This window comes from Engystomops pustulosus, chromosome 4, assembly GCF_040894005.1.
Source record: "Engystomops pustulosus chromosome 4, aEngPut4.maternal, whole genome shotgun sequence".
In the NCBI taxonomy this organism is placed as follows: Eukaryota; Metazoa; Chordata; class Amphibia; order Anura; family Leptodactylidae; genus Engystomops; species Engystomops pustulosus.
The window spans coordinates 140,836,723-140,854,197 of NC_092414.1; the positions used below are offsets into that span (position 1 = coordinate 140,836,723).

The following is a 17,475-nucleotide window of genomic DNA, read 5'->3' on the forward strand; positions in this document are numbered from 1 at the left end:
GTCTGTCAGTCTATGCCCTCAGGCTGAGGCCAGTTAGCTTGCCCACACATCCCACGATGCCTTGTGTTCTCTCTCAAAGTAATTTAGCAATAAATCCATTTAGTTTTCCACAAGTGAATCCAGTGAACACTGCACAGTGCACATACAGGATGTATATGGTGACTAGTCTGGCAGCTTCCATTACATGGAGGAGCAGTGAACATGTAATAAGTGGTAGAAATCATTAGGACATGAAGTCTATGCCTGTGCTGTGTGAGCACTAAGGGTTAATAGCTTATCTGAGCAGAGCTGATACTGCCAATGACAAGGTGCGGAAGGCAGCATAAGGAGAGGAGACAAAGAAAGTCCTGTAGAATCGCAGACTGGGATGGAGGGATTGATAGGGAATAGTGGACATCTTGTACCTCACTGTTCTTTGCATTAGACATCTGCCCACACACATTCATACACTTTCACATGACCTCCTTCCCTCCCATGAAACTGGATCATACACAAAGTGTAAACAAAGTACAGATTCACAGGGCTTATTAGCAAAGGGAGAAGAAGCAGCTATTGCAGCAATGAGGTAATCTGAGGGGGAATCTGAGCAAGGAAACTGCTGAATATAGGTAGCAAAGGTAATAGGCAAAGTTGTTTTACATCCCAAGAGCTATTGATTTGTGAAAAAATCCTTTACAGTTACTTTTTAAGGACCCAGCCCAATTTTACATATCTACCATGTGTCCCTATAAGCAATTTATAAATATATAATAATAATTTACCAGGGTGATTTTCAGATTGCCTTAGAGGTATACTTTGGTTGAAATGTTTTGCATTTATTTATGAAAAAATGTAAAATTTGGTGAAAAATGAGCAATTCTCTGATTTCTAAATGTTATTCTCATCAGACAGTTAGTCTAACCTCCCAACTAACTTTAACCATACGTCTGCTTTATGCTGACGTCATTTTTTATGTTATTTTATTAGAATGTTAGCAGGCTTACAAATTAATCAGCAATTTTCCCGATTTTTTTACATGAAAATGTACTCATGTTTTATAAGGGTTTTAAAAGTACCGCATTTTTAAATTTTACCTTTCAAACTACTGTATTCAAAACAGCCCTTGCTAAGCTTGTTAACTGTTTAAGCATCAAACATGAAATAAAACATAAGTTCTATGCAGAATTTTCAAATTTTGACAAAATGTTTATTTAGCCCAAAAATTTTCATTTTCATGCAGGATAAAATGAGAAAAAACATGTGAGATGTTGTTGTGGCGATTCTCTTGAGTATAGTCTTATATACCATATAGCATAGATATCATGTTTTTTATGTTCTATGGGTCACTATGATTATGGCAATATTCCATATATATAGATTTTTTTATTTTTTTGCAGAATAAAAATGCATTTGGAGAAAATTAGCACTTGCTTTTGCTGTGCCATTTTCTAAGAGGCATAATATTTTGATTTTTTTCTTGATTGAGCCATATAATAGTTTATTTTTTGCAGAACAAGTTTTTATTGGAATCATTTTGGTGTAGATGCGATCAATTTTTATTGCTTTTTTGTTTGGTTGCAGGCGCAAAACTCCTAGTTTTCGGCATGTTTTTTTACCGTAATCGGTTCAGTATTGATTTAATATTTTGGATGGATTGTCTGGTGATTTTCACTTTTTTTATCAAATGTGGGAGTTTTGTAATATATGGGGCATTTAGGGGAATTTAGTCTAGAAGCCCTATAGACATGACTGGGTCGCCTATAGGGTTGAACAGCTGCAAGCTCGTCTGTCGCATGCAGCCCGACTCCCGCACTGCTGACAACTGTTGAGGCTGAAAATGTACATCCTGGGCGGCGAATAAGCCACCGACCTGGACGTACATTTTTCATCCTAGGTTGTTAAAGGGGTAAATTTTCTTCATTTATTTTGCTACTATGAGTCTCAATCCACTCTAAATGTCGTTAGAGGAGTTTCACTTGGGTGTGGCCACTTTTCCTGAAACGCACACTTCCCCAGGAAAGGGACTCCTGGCTTCATAGTTATATATGATGCAAGAAGACCCTGCATCCCAGTGGGACAAGAGCGCAGTAATGTCATTTTGTGGTCAGCTGGACCCAATTTATAAGGAACAATTAGGAGTTTCATGGGCCGAACTGCTTTGTATATGTGATTTCTAGCCTCTTTACATATGTAGGTTACATGGACATGGTTACACTATGTTCTTGCAGATGGGTAGAGTATAGATCGTTGTCTGTTAAGTCCTAGTTGAACACGTACAATCTGCCTCTAACCAGTTTTGCTGACTGTATCGCACGTTCTTTTGCTTGATTTGTACAGACTAATAAATTTCTATTTGCACACAAGAAGCACGCATCGTGCTGTTGAGAACTTACTGTGGTTTGTTACACTTCCAGCTTATCACATCAGCGATCTCCATGTGGTGTGGTATAATTTTTAACAGAGGAAGCTTTTTGTTGCACTTTTGTGACACTGCTCTTTAACCCCTTCCCTACATGTGATGTAATAGTACGTCACACGTATGAAGAGGGCATATTGCAGCAAAGACTTACCCGTAACACCCGCGATCGGTGCTAGCGTGACATCATCGGGGAGCGGCGATCGGTCGCCATGAAAGCCTTGGGTCTTTAACCCATTGATTACAATGTGCGAAGTGGAATCCATAGCCATGGGCATGAGCCAATTAAAATTCATAGAGCCGTGTGTTGGCTACTAAAATACAGCTAGCACTCTGCCCAATAAAACTTTTGTGTGCATGAGGCCTTAGATTGAGTTAAAATATTTAAGTCTTTATACACTGTAAATATTGTACACCTGCTAACAGAGGAAATCAATATTTCTGCTCTTGTGCTATTCACCATAAGTTACTTTGATTTTATTGTGTAAGAACATTTTTTCTTTCTTTCTTCTTAATAGAGTGAATTGGACGTACCATTTAAAGTAAAAGCTGGACAAATAGGTATGTATTAAGAATAGCACATCTTTCCTTTGATTTTAAAATTTTGAAGGAAGGAAGCCATGTATAACAATTATAAGAAGATTACCACAGTCACAATGCCTTGGTCTAAGTGTAAGTGCCTGTGGTTTATCCATACTTATTTTGATGGTAGGCTTCCTTTAACAGGAACCTGTCGCCACATGTACCGCTACAAATCCACTAACAGTACCCTGTGCAGCAGGTTGGAAGTCCTCAGAACATGGTTTTTATAGGTGGGCAAAGTTGCTTCATATCTCCAAAACAACTTTTATTCTTGGCCGAGATCCAGTCAAGCAAACCTGTCTCCTGCCGGCCATTTCCACTTTCCACCCCGCCACCTCCCTTTTATATGCATTTCCCACTCTCCAGCTTGCCTGGGATGGCCTGAGATCTTGGCTCCAGCTCTTTATGTAGAGGCGGAGCCAAAATACCAGGCGCATTACGCATGTGTAAGAACTCTAATAAGCCAGAGAGTGACGTTGAATGGAGGATTCGGGGGAAGGCAGTCGAAACAGCTGATAGGTGGGTAGCTTGTCATAACTGTTTATGGAAAAATGAAACATCATATACAAAAAACAATAAAATAAACATGTAGGTAGTATTTGTGGATTTGGATGGGTAAATATGGTGGGGCTACATATGACAGGTTTCCTTTAAGTATAAAGCTGTATACATCTCCTGTTGAGATTAAATTCAACCCTGTGCTTTACATATAGACTTTAACAAAGAATCCACAATAAATTATGTTGGTTAAAGCATTAAATGTTCTTTTAAAATTACTATTATACCATAATACATTTTTTTTGTCATAAATGGCAGAGAAGTGGGAGAATGGCAGTAGTGAATATCTCCCATAGAACCATAGTATTAGATCAAAAAAATAAAACATTTTTAGGCATTTAAGAACTTAATTTTCCAATACTTATGTTTGCAAGAAATAAAAGTGTACCTGGGATACAGCCACCTAGCAACAGCTGATAGGTGAAGCAAATACTTTCTAAAAATAAGAAGTGATTGAATGCATTTATGCCCTGTGCATGTAATCATTGCTTCAGATAATGTGCTGAATGGGTTGGATTGTTCCCTAATGTGAAACTCTACGCAGACAGGGCTTTCCTCAGAATTTTTTAGACGGCTTCACAGGTGGTTTTGTTACCAGGCAGAACAGTAAATTTTGTCGAAGGTTACCATAGAATTGCTCCATATCATTCCTATTTTATTTGAAATGGTATGTGGGAAGCTCTTTGCTTATATCCAGGGAACACTATTCCCAGTCAGTTATTGCTCTAAGCTCTGATCAGAGAGTTTCCTGTGTAGCTTTGTCTATATATAGGTTGTCTGCCGTTGGATATGGCATGTGATTATTGTCATCTATATCATGGATGGCTGTTATTGTGGTATTACTTATAACCCAGTCTCATAATTTTTATCTTACTCCTATTGCTATTACTACCTGTGAGGTGAGTTAATTTGAACACAAGGATGCTTTCCTAAAAGGCAATGCAGCTACATTGTGAAAACAGAACACATGCTCCATTATAAATTTACAGACTTTATGCCATCAATTATGCCAATGATAATTATGTCATTTTAAATCCTCTACATATGTGGTGGCTATCTTTGAACAGAGAACCTATATAGCTGGGATTTAGGGGCACAAAACTTAAACGTTGATCTCCTGGTAAATCCTCTTATAACACACAACTATGGAGCCAGGAAGATAAAAGGGTATTTCAAGCTTTATCCAGCTAATCGTTTAGAATCATGTAAATTATTGCTGTGGATTCGGGGAGTAGAATTCAACCTCATTAATGTGATGTTTGAAATCCACCTTCTCAGTTTGTGCTACTCTACCCATTGTGACAAACTGCGGGGTGTGAACCCACTCTGCTAGCTAACCAGTTTTCACCTCTATAGAGGGATCTGCAGAGAGATTGGGGCAGATTTATCAAGCTGTCTGAAAGTCAGAATATTTCCAGTTGCTCATGGCAACCAATCACAGCTCCCCTTTAAAATATTCATGAGCACTGGTAAAATGAAAGCTGAGCTGTGATTGGTTGCCATGGGCAACTGGAAATATTCTGACTTTCAGACACTTGATAAATCTGCCCCATTGTGTTGCTTCCTCTTGGTCAGGATCCGTTCAAACACAAGGAATCTGCAAAATGAGGAGTACCGTGAAGCAAGATTAGACAGGCTAGGAGCCTCTCTGCTCAGGCACCGAAGAATAGGGCATGCTGGGCTATGTAGCCTCAGAATATAGATGTTGGATTGGTTGGAACCAAATATTCTGCTGCACACACGGATGTCGCTGAACAATGCATTTGGAAGTAAACTTGTGGCAGGGGATGCAGCCAGGAGTGGAACCAAATTCCAGTTTAGCATCTGCTGTTGCTAGATGTTTAATTATGAATAGCGAAAAACAGAATCTGCAGGAATCTATGACCATCAAGCAACAGAATACCAGCAGAACAACTGGAAAACAAAATAGATGTGAATGAGCAGCTAGAAAGCTGGTCTAGCAGAATACTGCAGTCCTAGGGATGTTTAACAGGAGGCTAATGATAATTGAGTGAACCAGGCCATGGAGTGCTGGGGATGCCATTGCTTGATTAATTCCTCAAAAGAGTCCTGCTAGTTCTGCATTTCTTCTTACAAGTCATTGAAGAATACTGGATTACAGCTCGGATAAACATTAAGCTGATCACAGTGAGGTTTGACAACCTCTTGCTCTAGTAAATTTAAAGGTGGATCTATACATCGACATTTCAGTGTCATTTTTATTTTCCTGTCTTTGTTAAATGCCTTAATAGATGGGTAGTCTGGCTCATTTAGATTCAATGTTCAGATCTCAATAATTCCTCACCCACAACTTCCAAAATTGATGCTGTGTTGCCATGGTTGTGGTCTTCCCTCTCTGGATTGTGTGTGTTTTAAGTGCTTAAAATCAGTGAACCTTTTATTAGGCAAATATCAAAGTCACACACAGATGTTCATCTACGCAAGCTTTGAGAATCATTTTGATCTTTTCATCAGATGTCAGCGATTGCTATAAAAGATAACATAATTATATAATTAACCATTCAAGAACAGGAGACTTCAAATGAAGGCGCATGTCATGTTTCTGATAAATCATTTATAAAGCAGCTTCCAGCTGACATATTAACTGTATCCTGACATATTGTAATTGCCAGGGTTCTACCAACATGTACACGGACGTTGGGGTATATTTATGAACCTGTCTATGACAGAATTCTGTCATAGTTTGCACTAATAACGTGTCTGCACCACATTTATAAAGGGTTTCAGACCGCTTTCTGGCTCTGTTACGACTAGCTCGACAAAGGGGGTGTGGCCTTACGCCAAAAAGTTCCGTGCACCAAAAATTCTTTTCACCGTACAGAATTTTGTTCTAACTTTCTGGCATAAAGTAAGCCAACTAAAAGGAGTTGTAGGGAACGACTAGACAGTCTTAGACTAGGACAGATTTATCACCCAGCACCAGACACTTGTATGAATCTGGTGCAGAATAAACCTGTTTAGTGTAACTCTGCACTGTCTAACCATAGGGCAATTTTTATAAATCTGCACCATTGTGCTCATGCTATTTTCTATGGATTTGTGTGTGAGCTGTCTGGTTAAACCTAGAATATCCTTATACTGCCCATGAACATTATTTTTTGCTGTCAGCAGCCGGGGCCAGACTTTATGCACTGATGACATAAGGACTATGGATTTTTTTTTTTTGTGGTCCAAGAATGGCTTACTTTCATGTGCAGGTAGGATCAGGGGGGGAGGCATCTTAAATTGTCACTTCATTTTTTTTTTAACTAAGACTACTTAAAACCAATGTAAAAAATGTTCAAAAAAGGTTACATAAACGCTCCTATACTGGAAAAATTTATATATTTTTAATCAAAAAGTGAAAATTGGTACACATCAAAAATTTTGTATGACTGTGTCCCACAACCCATACATTAAAACGAAAATATTTATAGTATGCACATTGGACACTGGAACAAAAAAAACTTTCTGCAAACTTTACACCTCCAATTACATCTGGGCAGATTTATCAAGCTGTCTGAAAGTCAGAATATTTCTAGTTGCCCATGGCAACCAATCACAACTCCCCTTTAAAATATTCATGTGCGCTGGTAAAATGAAAGCTGAGCTGTGATGGTTGGCTAGAAATATTCTGACTTAAAGACAATTTAATAAATCTGCCCCAATGCATTTTATGTGCATCCAATATGCATGAAGGACCTCTATAAATCATTTCACTTAAAGGGAAGGAAAAGTAAAAATTGAAAGAAGGAATACCTGGAAATGTGTTATAAAGGTTCTAACTTCTGCCACTAAAATAAAAATAAACGCATAACAAAAACAATGCTTTTATTCTGGATAAATATTTTTATATTGTTAAAAATAAAACCATTTGTCACATCAATATTTGAGTTCATTATTTTTTTTCTTTTTCATTTCTATAACAGATAAACTTATCCTGAAAATTCCTTGGAAGAACTTGTATGGTGATGCAGTGGTTGCTACTCTTGAAGGCTTATATCTGTTGGTGGTACCTGGTGCAAGTAAGTTTTGGTAGTGAGTTACTATTATCCATTTTCCTAGGAAATATTAAAAGCATGCAATCAAAATTACATTTTCAGGACTAGGAATAATCCCGGCCTGTGCCACTTAATTAATATAGGTGAGGGCTTTGTTTCATATCCAATGCTACACATATGAAATAAAACAAGTGGTGCATAATATATGCAGACTGGAATCAATACAGTATCTTCTTTTTATTATTTTTTTATTTATAGAACACCATTAATTCCATTGTGCCATACATTCAATAATGGGTTCACATACATTACATAAAGACCAGAACAAATCGGTACAAAAGATACAAAATTAGACCGAACCAGTACTAGAAGAGCCCTGCAAGTGAGGGCTGGCTCAAAATCTCCATAATCGATATTTTATAGATCTATATTTGGCCAAATAATCTTTTAATTAGGGCACTAAAACAGAATTAAAACCTTTAACAGACAAGAAATAAAAACAGTATATGCATAGAGGAAAAATTAACTGCGTGTGTTAATTATTGAGTGTTATTTACATACATCATATAATCCCTGATGGGATATACAATACATTAGCAAATAAGTAAATGTAGTACTGCACCCCAAATAAATATCCGAAGGGATCCAAAGGAGGCTTTTGTCACCATTTTATTTAGGAACTGGAGAATACACAAGTAATGTCTGATGTATTTATAGACTTTTAAAGTGTAAACCGTTTGCAACCCTCTGGCAATCTATTACTCATGTAAACATATGATGTTGGAAAATGACTGCCAAAGCGGGTGACATAAAGAGGAAAAAAAAACAGACATGATATTAGGAACTTGTTGTTACTTAGCCTGGCACGACATGTTCCCTGGTGCCCATGGGAACAAAACGTAATATTTGTGTAGTTTTAAATGGGCAGTCGCTTGGTATGGCTACACGTTTCTTAAATCAAGTACAGGCAGTCCCCAGGTTATGTACAAGACAGGTTCTGTAGGTTTCTTATTAAGGTGAATTTGTACGTGAGTCGCAACTGTATATTTTATAATTTTACATCCAGACAAAATTAGTGACAATTTTCAAAATTTTTTGCTGTGATGGGACCAAGGATTATTAATAAAACTTCATTACAGACACTTTGCAGCTGATCATTGTAGCCTGGGACTAAAGTAACATCCAGAGAGCTTCACCAGAGGTCACAGTGGGCAGAGGGGTCTGTATGTAACTAGGGGTCGGGTGTTACGGACCACCTGTAATTATACCGAGAAATCTTCATTTATTTCTCAATGATACCTGGACAAATCTTTACAGACTCAATGTCTGATTGGAAAATCAAGGGCATACCATTGATGGATCGCTTGTCGTGACATTAGACCACCTGCCTAATCCCCCAGCCACAACCTATTTAGGCTGTTTACACAGCTATAACTTTTTTTCCTTGAACACAACATTGCCTTCACTGACTTCTGTGCTTCCCATTGTACATCCTGATGCCCTATCAACTTCAGGTAACCTGTTATCAGCAATGCCATTTTTAGCTGATGACGGGTACCAGCAGCCACTAATTCTGCTCCTGATAGTGAGGGAGGCTAGTAAGGTAAGGTGTTGTCATTCCTGATGACAGGTTTCTTTTAAGTGGAACACATGGACTAAGCTGTGTATGTGATTTACAAAAACATGTGACTCATCAGACAATGCCACCTTCTAATGTCTTTTATAGTCTAACAGTGATGGCATTTTTAATGGTGTATAGGATCCAGTTTTGTCACTCTGACAAGCCTGCAGCTGTCTATTTTCATATTTGGCCATCTGCTACATGCTGTGACATGACCCTATATACAACATTGAGCCTTGAGTGTCCGTTAGTGTTATGGTTTGAGTTACCTGATTACAGCTACCAGCCTGATAAAGAAATGTGTCTTGCATGTAAAAACTTTAACCACAATAAAATAAACCTCCTGCGTTATTTCATTATGAGGGTTTTTAATTGCATTTCTACCCCTATGTATGGCTATAACTCAGTTGTTTTAAATGCGTTTCTCTTTCAAGGCATAAAATATGATGCAGAAAAAGAAGAACGGAATCTGCAAGAGGCCAAGCAGAGAGAGCTGCTACGGATTGAGGAGGCTTTACAGAAATCTGCTGACAAAGGTTGGTGCGAATACTGAAAATCTTATAAGTGTATTGATGCTTGATGATTCTAAAAATCTATTCCCTTGAAAAAAAATAAATAAATAAATAAAAAAATTAAAGTTATTGTCATTTCTATTACTTGTATGCTTGCCTTTGGATGAAGGAGTTCTTGGTGATTGCTACAACTTGCAGAGTTATATGAGTACTAAGAAGCAGTCTGGTGGGTATAGATGTATGGTTGGTTGTTGTTGTGTTTTTTTCCATTTTTTAATGTGAAGTAATTTTTTTAATTTTATTTTTTTTATATAAGTCACAGTGAATTAAACATCTCTCTTAATATCCATTTATGCCATAACTACTTGAACTGCAGTAAGTGTCATTAGCAAACCTGTATTTTGCAGGCCGGATGTCATATAACTGCAGTTATAGAGTAGAGTTATATACAGTTTTGTTTGCATTTTCATAGTGACAGGTTCTTCCAACTGTACCCTTAGCCATCTTCTCAAGAGGGGTCCCTTGGTCCCTGCCCAGTCTGATGAAGCCGTAGATTGTTTGTGACTTCCTATATTTACTTTTGTGGGCAACACGTAAGCAGATGGAACAAGGTTTGGGGGACCACTGTTCTGAAGACAGGTCATCATGTTGTTCTTGTTGTTTTTGTAATTGTGTTGTCCTTACAGACATGGTTGTCATCGTTTGTGTTGTTTTTGAAGAGCAATGAGTATAAACAACAAATGGCTAATTATATTGCAGCTATTTGGCAGATATAATACACATAAAAATGTATTAATTATCTAGAATTATTAAACATTGGGGTATTCACCGGCATCTCCAATACAAGATGGAGAGGAACCTAGGAAGAGAATAAGGTTTCAAAGAAGACATCACATTATTATCGTGCATCACCTTTATCCCTACCCCAAGATCTCGCTATCTGATAATGTTTACCAGAGTAGGGCAAAGGAAAGGCCAAAGAGCCGTTAAACCGCCGTTAACCCGCTCTACGGCGCAGAGGTATAGGGAATGTATGAAGAGGGCTCACGGGCTGAGTCCTCTTCATACAAAGGTGGGGGTTGTTGCATATTGCAGCAAACCCCCACCGCTAATAACCGCGGTCGGTGCTTGCTCCGATCGCAGCTATTAACCCTTTGATTGGCGCCAGCAAAGTCGGCGGCGGCATTTAAAAGACGTTTGACCCGAGGCTTAATGGCTTCTGCAGATTCGTTACAATGAGCCAGTGGCTCATTGTAATGAATGAGCTGCAAAAATGCCATATATTGCAATACAGAAGTATTGCAGTATATGGTAGGAACGATCTGACTATCTAGGGTTAATGTACCCTAGATGGTCTAAGACAGTGATGGCTAACCTATGCCTTTCTGTGGGCACTCAGGCCATCACCAGAGATGCATCCAGATATCTTCCTGCAGTCCCAGACAGCCCAGGACTTGCTGTGCACAGAGGTATTTTAAAGGAAACCTACCACTTGTAGTGGCAGGTTTCTGATGGAAATACCGGGCACCAGCTCAGGGTGAGCTGGTGCCGGAGCTTATTTTCGTTAGTGTTTTAAACTGCGGTATCGCGGTTTAAAACACTTTTTAAACTTTATAGCCGGCGCAGGCAGGTACGCGCTCGGCGCTTACCATGCGCGCGGCTCTCATTCACTTCCTATGTAGCCGCGCGCACGGTAAGCGCCGAGCGCGTACCTGCCTGCGCCGGCTATAAAGTTTAAAAAGTGTTTTAAACCGCGATACCGCGGTTTAAAACACTAACGAAAATAAGCTCTGGCACCAGCTCACCCTGAGCTGGTGCCCGGTATTTCCATCAGAAACCTGCCACTACAAGTGGTAGGTTTCCTTTAAAGTGACAGCTGTATCTGGGACTATTTTCTCCTTTATTGGTGTGCTCAGAGTGCTGGTATCAATGAAAACTGTGACAGAGAAGGGAGTATAAACCACAAATTAAATTTCTGTGTTGGCACTTTGAGATAAATAAGCGGGTCTTTGTTGTAGTTTGGGCACTCGGCCTCTAAAAGGTTTGCCATCACTGGTCTAAGATATAGTGAAAAAAAAAGTTTAAAAAATAAAAATAAATTAATAAAATATAAAAAATACAAATCATCCCCCTTTTGCTAGAACTGATATAAAACATAATAAACAGTAAAAATCACAGACACATTAGGTATCGCTGCGTCCCAAAATGCCCGATCTATCAAAATATAAAAACGGTTACGGCCGGCGGTGACCGCCGAGAGGGGAAATGGCGCCCAAATGTCCGAAATGCGACTTTTACACCTTTTTACATCACATAAAAAATGGAATAAAAAATGATCAAAATGTCGCACAGACTTCAAAATGGTAGCAATGAAAACGTTGTCTCATTTTGCAAAAAATGACACCTCACACATCTCGTACTCCAAAGTATGAAAAAGTTATTAGCGTTTAATTTTTGAAAATGTCTTAAAACACAATAAAACCTATATAAATTTGGTATCACCGCGATCGCACCAAACCAAAGAATAAAGCTGAGGTGTTATTTGGAGCGCACAGTCAAAGTCGTAAAAACTGAGCCCACAAGAACGTGACGTGCGTTTTTTTTTTTCTTCAACTTTTCCACATTTGGAATTTTTTTTTTTAAGCTTCGCAGTACACGGCATGTTAAAATAAATAACATTACGGGAAAGTAAAATTTGTTGCGCACAAAATAAGCCCTCTCACAGCTCTGTACACGTAAAAATGAAAAAGTTATGGATTTTTGAAGGTGGAGAGCGAGAAATGAATGAAAAAACCCTGCGTCCTTAAGGGGTTAAACAACTTCCATGACCGTGAGATATTCCGGTGACCTTTCCCTGTCCGGTTGTCCTCTGCCACCATCTATTCCACACATTAGAGATAGAGGATCTTCTGAAATCATTCTGTTATAGGGTAGTTGAAGCTCTTCGGCAAAGGGCCAACTATCCATCAAGAGACACAAAATTGAGTGTCGCTGACAATTCCAGGAATTTCTCAGTTGTTGCCAGGGAAACTAGGCTTGGCAATCAACGATTGCAAGTGATCAAACTTAATGATGCTTTATGTCTTATAAATCTTTGGGGTCAAAGGGAATAGTTTGGACATTGTTTTTCTCAGATACTACTCTTATCTTGGTCATTATGTTGTCCTACCTAAATGTTTCCATCTAGCTCATCTATTGTAGCCGTGACTTTCTCATCCAAGCTGATTTTTTTTTTTTTTTAATCATTGTTCAAAAGTCATAACTGGTTCATAGCCAGTTAGATGGCTTGTTTTTTTATAGATGGGTTTATATATGATTATATACAAAAATACAATCAAAAGGCAAAAACATAGTTTTTCCCACAAATCCGTGGTCAGTCCGCACATGCAATATTGTATAAAGTACCTCATTACAATGTAGAAATACTGAAATGGGCAGTACAAGGATCTTTCCAAAGATCTATTTATACTTTTTATATTTGGGCAGGACAAGGGGACATCCTCTACGCCTAGAGGAGAGGCAGTTCTACCATCGCCATAGACAGGGGTTATTTACTGTAATAGCAGGGAGACTGTGGAACTCTCTGCTGCAGGTTGTTTTATACTACACATGTATACAAAAAAATTCTATGAGTGATACCAAATATTATTTTTTATTTCCTACCTTTACACTAGAATTCTGCTAGTTTTTTTCCATTATGTAAATTCCAATCTCAAATGCTAAGTGTCCTTATATAGTAATACGCTAATCAGGTTTGTATTATGTAATTTTCCATATTACAGTAACTTGATATGTGTTTCTAGCCTTTTGTAGACCTAGATATAATGTGATTTGAAGGTGCCTTATGACTGCAACCTTTATTGGCTTACCCACTGCCATCTTGCCCTGTGATCCTCTGGACCAAGCCTTCAGTGGAAAAATAAAAGATGTGATGCAATTTTTCTGTCCATATGGATTTTATGCCAAGCATTGACATGTATAAGCTTCTACTATTTGCGATATTTCAATCAGATCAGTCATAAATCTTAATAATTTCCTCCTTGATTTACATATAAATGGCATTGACATAGTTTCCTCTATCATGCTGTCACCACACGGATATCTTCTTTATTTTCCCTGTTAATGTTGGCTTGATTTTAATTTTCGCCATCCCTCACTGAAGGTTCATGACGCTGGAAAGCCTTGTGTAATGCCACAGTCTACATACCCAGAGGCGCTATTAATACAGCATTGTTGTCTAAACATAGCAACTATTTCTCATTTTTACACGTCTACAGTATCTCTAGCTGCAGAGCCAACAGCACACCTGGCTACAATTGGTTTAAGAATAAAAGCTAATGAGCACACAATGGTATCTGTGGCCTTATGCACTAGTTATTCACAATGAGAATATTTGTCCGGGTATTGCAAATATAACTTAGAAGAAAAAGGTTAACGCTTGGTCTACGTTGCTACTTTACATAGCTGATGTGGAAAATGCAGATGTGATAACATTAAGATGGAGATCCAGACATACCTTTACTCTGAGAATTAGAAAAACGTGTTTTTTATCTTTATGCAAATGAACCTCATGGTGCGCTTGAGCAATGCTGTTCCTGATGGTGCACTGGTTTTCTATTTTCTAAAGCAATTATTGTGAAAACTGGTGCCACCAGAATGTATGACTGCACCTCCGTTTTACAGAGAACTTGACCAACAAACTTTAAAGATTGCCATGAGGTACTTTTGAAAGGCTTCTAAATTACCATAACAATACATGCAGTTTTCTGTTTTGATTTCATTTAAAGATGTTATGTATTATAGATGGGAGTGAACTACCATAAGTTGTGAAGTATTTGAGCACAGTTTCTCCAGCTTCTTTTGAGCACAGTAATCATATAAGATTCAATCCAGCTAGAAGATGAAATTACATGAGATAAAATCAGGAAACGTACACTGGTAGAGCAGAAGTCAGGGGATCAGCGTACGCCTTTTGGATAGAGCCTCCATCCTTATTTATGGTTGTGAATTAGGATAGAGGCTGGATTGCAACTTAAAAAATATGGCTCCTCCCTATCAGATGGATACAAAACCCAGCACTCCCAAGATCATCTCTTCTCAGCAGCTGATAAACCTAGAATGAAGCGGAAAAGAGAACATTCTGTTCAGTGTGTAGCTATTGTCCCAGTTTTCTGCAGATCTGCTTTTATTCTTTGAATGAAGGCTAAACTGCATTGACTTGGCTCATCCACTACACTGAGATTGGAGCTTCTGCTTCTTGATCCATTATTAATTGACTGCAGAGAACAGCTGAACTGTTGAGTCCCTGATCAATTGGTATTTGATGACCTATAGTTGGGCTAGGTCATAAGTTTTTAGGTAGGCTTTTCTAGAACCATAAACATAAGAATGGATTTAAGATGGGCATTTGTAGTATGTAAAATAAATCCAACTGATATTACATAAGTGTGTATTCAGCGCTCATGGAACTTATTGGACCCGTGGTAGAAGATTCCATAAAATATTCAATTTATTATTAAAAAGCGTGATGCGTTTTGGTCCAGGACCTGCACCTTCATCAGGCAACGCATAAACACTTTTATGTATTGCCTGATGAAGTTCCAGGTCCTGGACCAAAATGTGTTGCATTTTTTAATATTAAATTGAATATTTTATGGAATCCTGTACCACAGGTGCAATAAGTTCCTTGAGCGCTGACTACACACGTATATAATATCAGTCGGCTATATTTTGGAATCGTCCATCGGTCGTCCAGGAAAGTGGAGGATGGTGTCATAAGTGGACAGCTGCCAGGCTACATATTATATGCTTTTATACCAGCATAACAAGGTGAGAGTCTCTCTATACACATAGGAGGGATACCTTGTTTATCATTTAATGCATGAGGAGAGCACTCCTATTGTTCTTTTGTCTTCTCTCACTTTCTATTAACTCTTGGAGGGCAGTGTGAGGTTGTACATCTACTCTCTTCCTAGGTTTGAGCATTTGTAGTATGTGTATTTTGTTGTTTTGCTGAACATTTTGTAGATATTTGTTTTTATTATTAATTTGGGCTAGTTCTGGTTTGTGAAGTATTCTTGCATTTGAGAATTATCTTCAGTCAGTTCTTGTGCGTTATGTGCAAATGATATGATCAATTTGGTTTCCCTTTAACTTAAAAAGTAAGTCTGTTGAACTTTACTAACCCCTTTTCATCCCTTTCTTATACCTATGCTTTCATTATAAAGGACCCAAAAGCAAAAAGCACAAATCTTTTAAGAAACATTTTAGGGTTCATGATACTAAAAAAGGTGGGTATGCGGTGCATGTTTATTTTTTTCTCTTTCTGTCAACATTGAACTGCTTATATGTTCCCTGTAGAATTAATTATGTTGCTCTCCTCAGCCCATTTGGGGAAAAAAGCAGTTTAGGGTGTTTTTTGTGTTAAGTTAGGGGCGCTACCACAGAAACAGTCCCTAATTTACTGCAGTGGGAAAACTCAAAAGCAAAATTTAATCTCTTATGTTTCACACAATGATTGGGAAAAATAACAGGATGGTTTATTTTAAATTTGATCACATCCAAAGTTGTCAATTACAATAAAAATCAATATATCCTTTCCTATAAAAGGCAATGAATATCCAACAAACTCCCATCCACTGCCAGCCAAACACCCTAGGAAAGGAGGAACCTTTTAAAGGGAAGCCTATTAAAGGGAACCTGGCATCAGAAATTGGCCTAATAAACCACTACCAGTGTGTTGTCAAGCAGTTGAACTCCCTCTAGATTATGTTTCTTCCATGGCCCAGTGTGGTGGGATCGCCTAGAAAATCAGCTTTGAAGAGAGATGTAAGTTTGATGTATAAAGTCAGGGAGCAGGAGAGTTTAACACTAAAGTCAAGCTCTTCCCTGCCTGTGAACACCTTCTCCCATGTAATTGACATCATGTTCCAGACTTTGGGAGATCTAGTCAATGTTTTCCCATGGACATAGGACCATCAGTTACAGTGAAGCATACATGTTCTAGAAGCTGTTTAGCTGATTGACAACATACTAATAGTCTTTTAATAGGCCAATTTCACATGACAGGTTCCCTTTAAGGACTATAACAACAATGAAACCATCTAAACCAGTGGTTCTCAACCTGTGGGTCGCGACCCCGGCGAGGGTCGAACGTCCAAAACACAGGGGTCGCCTAACTTCATCGGAGCCCTGATTTTATTGCGTTTTGGGCACAAATACAATATTCTTGTACATGGTTTGGGGTCACCGCAACATGAGGAACTGTATTCCGGGTTTACAGCATTAGAAAGGTTGAGAACCACTGATCTAAACCATCTTTTTTTTTTTTTTTTTTTTCTGAACCATTTTTCATACCCATTTTATTAAATCCATTGCTTTTCAATTTGCCAGGTTCCGTCAACCTCCAACTTTTATATCTCCACTTTTGGACTAAAAGATATCTGTATAACTGTGTAAAATTTGTAGTGTGCCCTAAAACATTTTTTTATGGATCACCATCGTGTAATACTTTTTTCATTAAAAAAAAAAATAAATTATGATGCACCTGCCTCAATATTTGTTTTCCTCTTTCATTACTTTCAAGCAAATCACCCTGGAGATGTCCACTTCTTCACTATATACTCTTTACATATCTTTACATATCCACCATAATTTAAGTAACAAAAACTAATCTTCACCTCTCAACCGGACACTTGGTTGTTCTATCCATTCTAGAAATAGTATACTGTAGTATTATTATTTTTATGTTATTGTTGTGGTGTTTCTGCAAGCTTTTATGGTTACCTCATAATCTATAATCACTGT

At 38.1% G+C, this 17,475-nt stretch overlaps 1 protein-coding gene across 5 annotated transcripts in view; it reads left to right on the forward strand.

Annotated features, from left to right (window-relative positions):
• VPS13C (vacuolar protein sorting 13 homolog C) overlaps positions 1-17,475 on the forward strand; it is a 228,727-nt gene that overhangs the window by 16,106 nt on the left and 195,146 nt on the right. For 3 of the 5 annotated variants that reach the window (XM_072147788.1, XM_072147784.1, XM_072147785.1), the window contains exons 3-7: positions 2,914-2,956; positions 7,465-7,560; positions 9,592-9,693; positions 9,839-9,895; positions 15,897-15,959. In XM_072147788.1, coding sequence (XP_072003889.1) covers positions 2,914-2,956; positions 7,465-7,560; positions 9,592-9,693; positions 9,839-9,895; positions 15,897-15,959 — 361 coding nt within the window. The remainder of the gene's footprint in view (positions 1-2,913; positions 2,957-7,464; positions 7,561-9,591; positions 9,694-9,838; positions 9,896-15,896; positions 15,960-17,475) is intronic. The other 2 variants (XM_072147786.1, XM_072147787.1) reach the window with 1 other exon arrangement.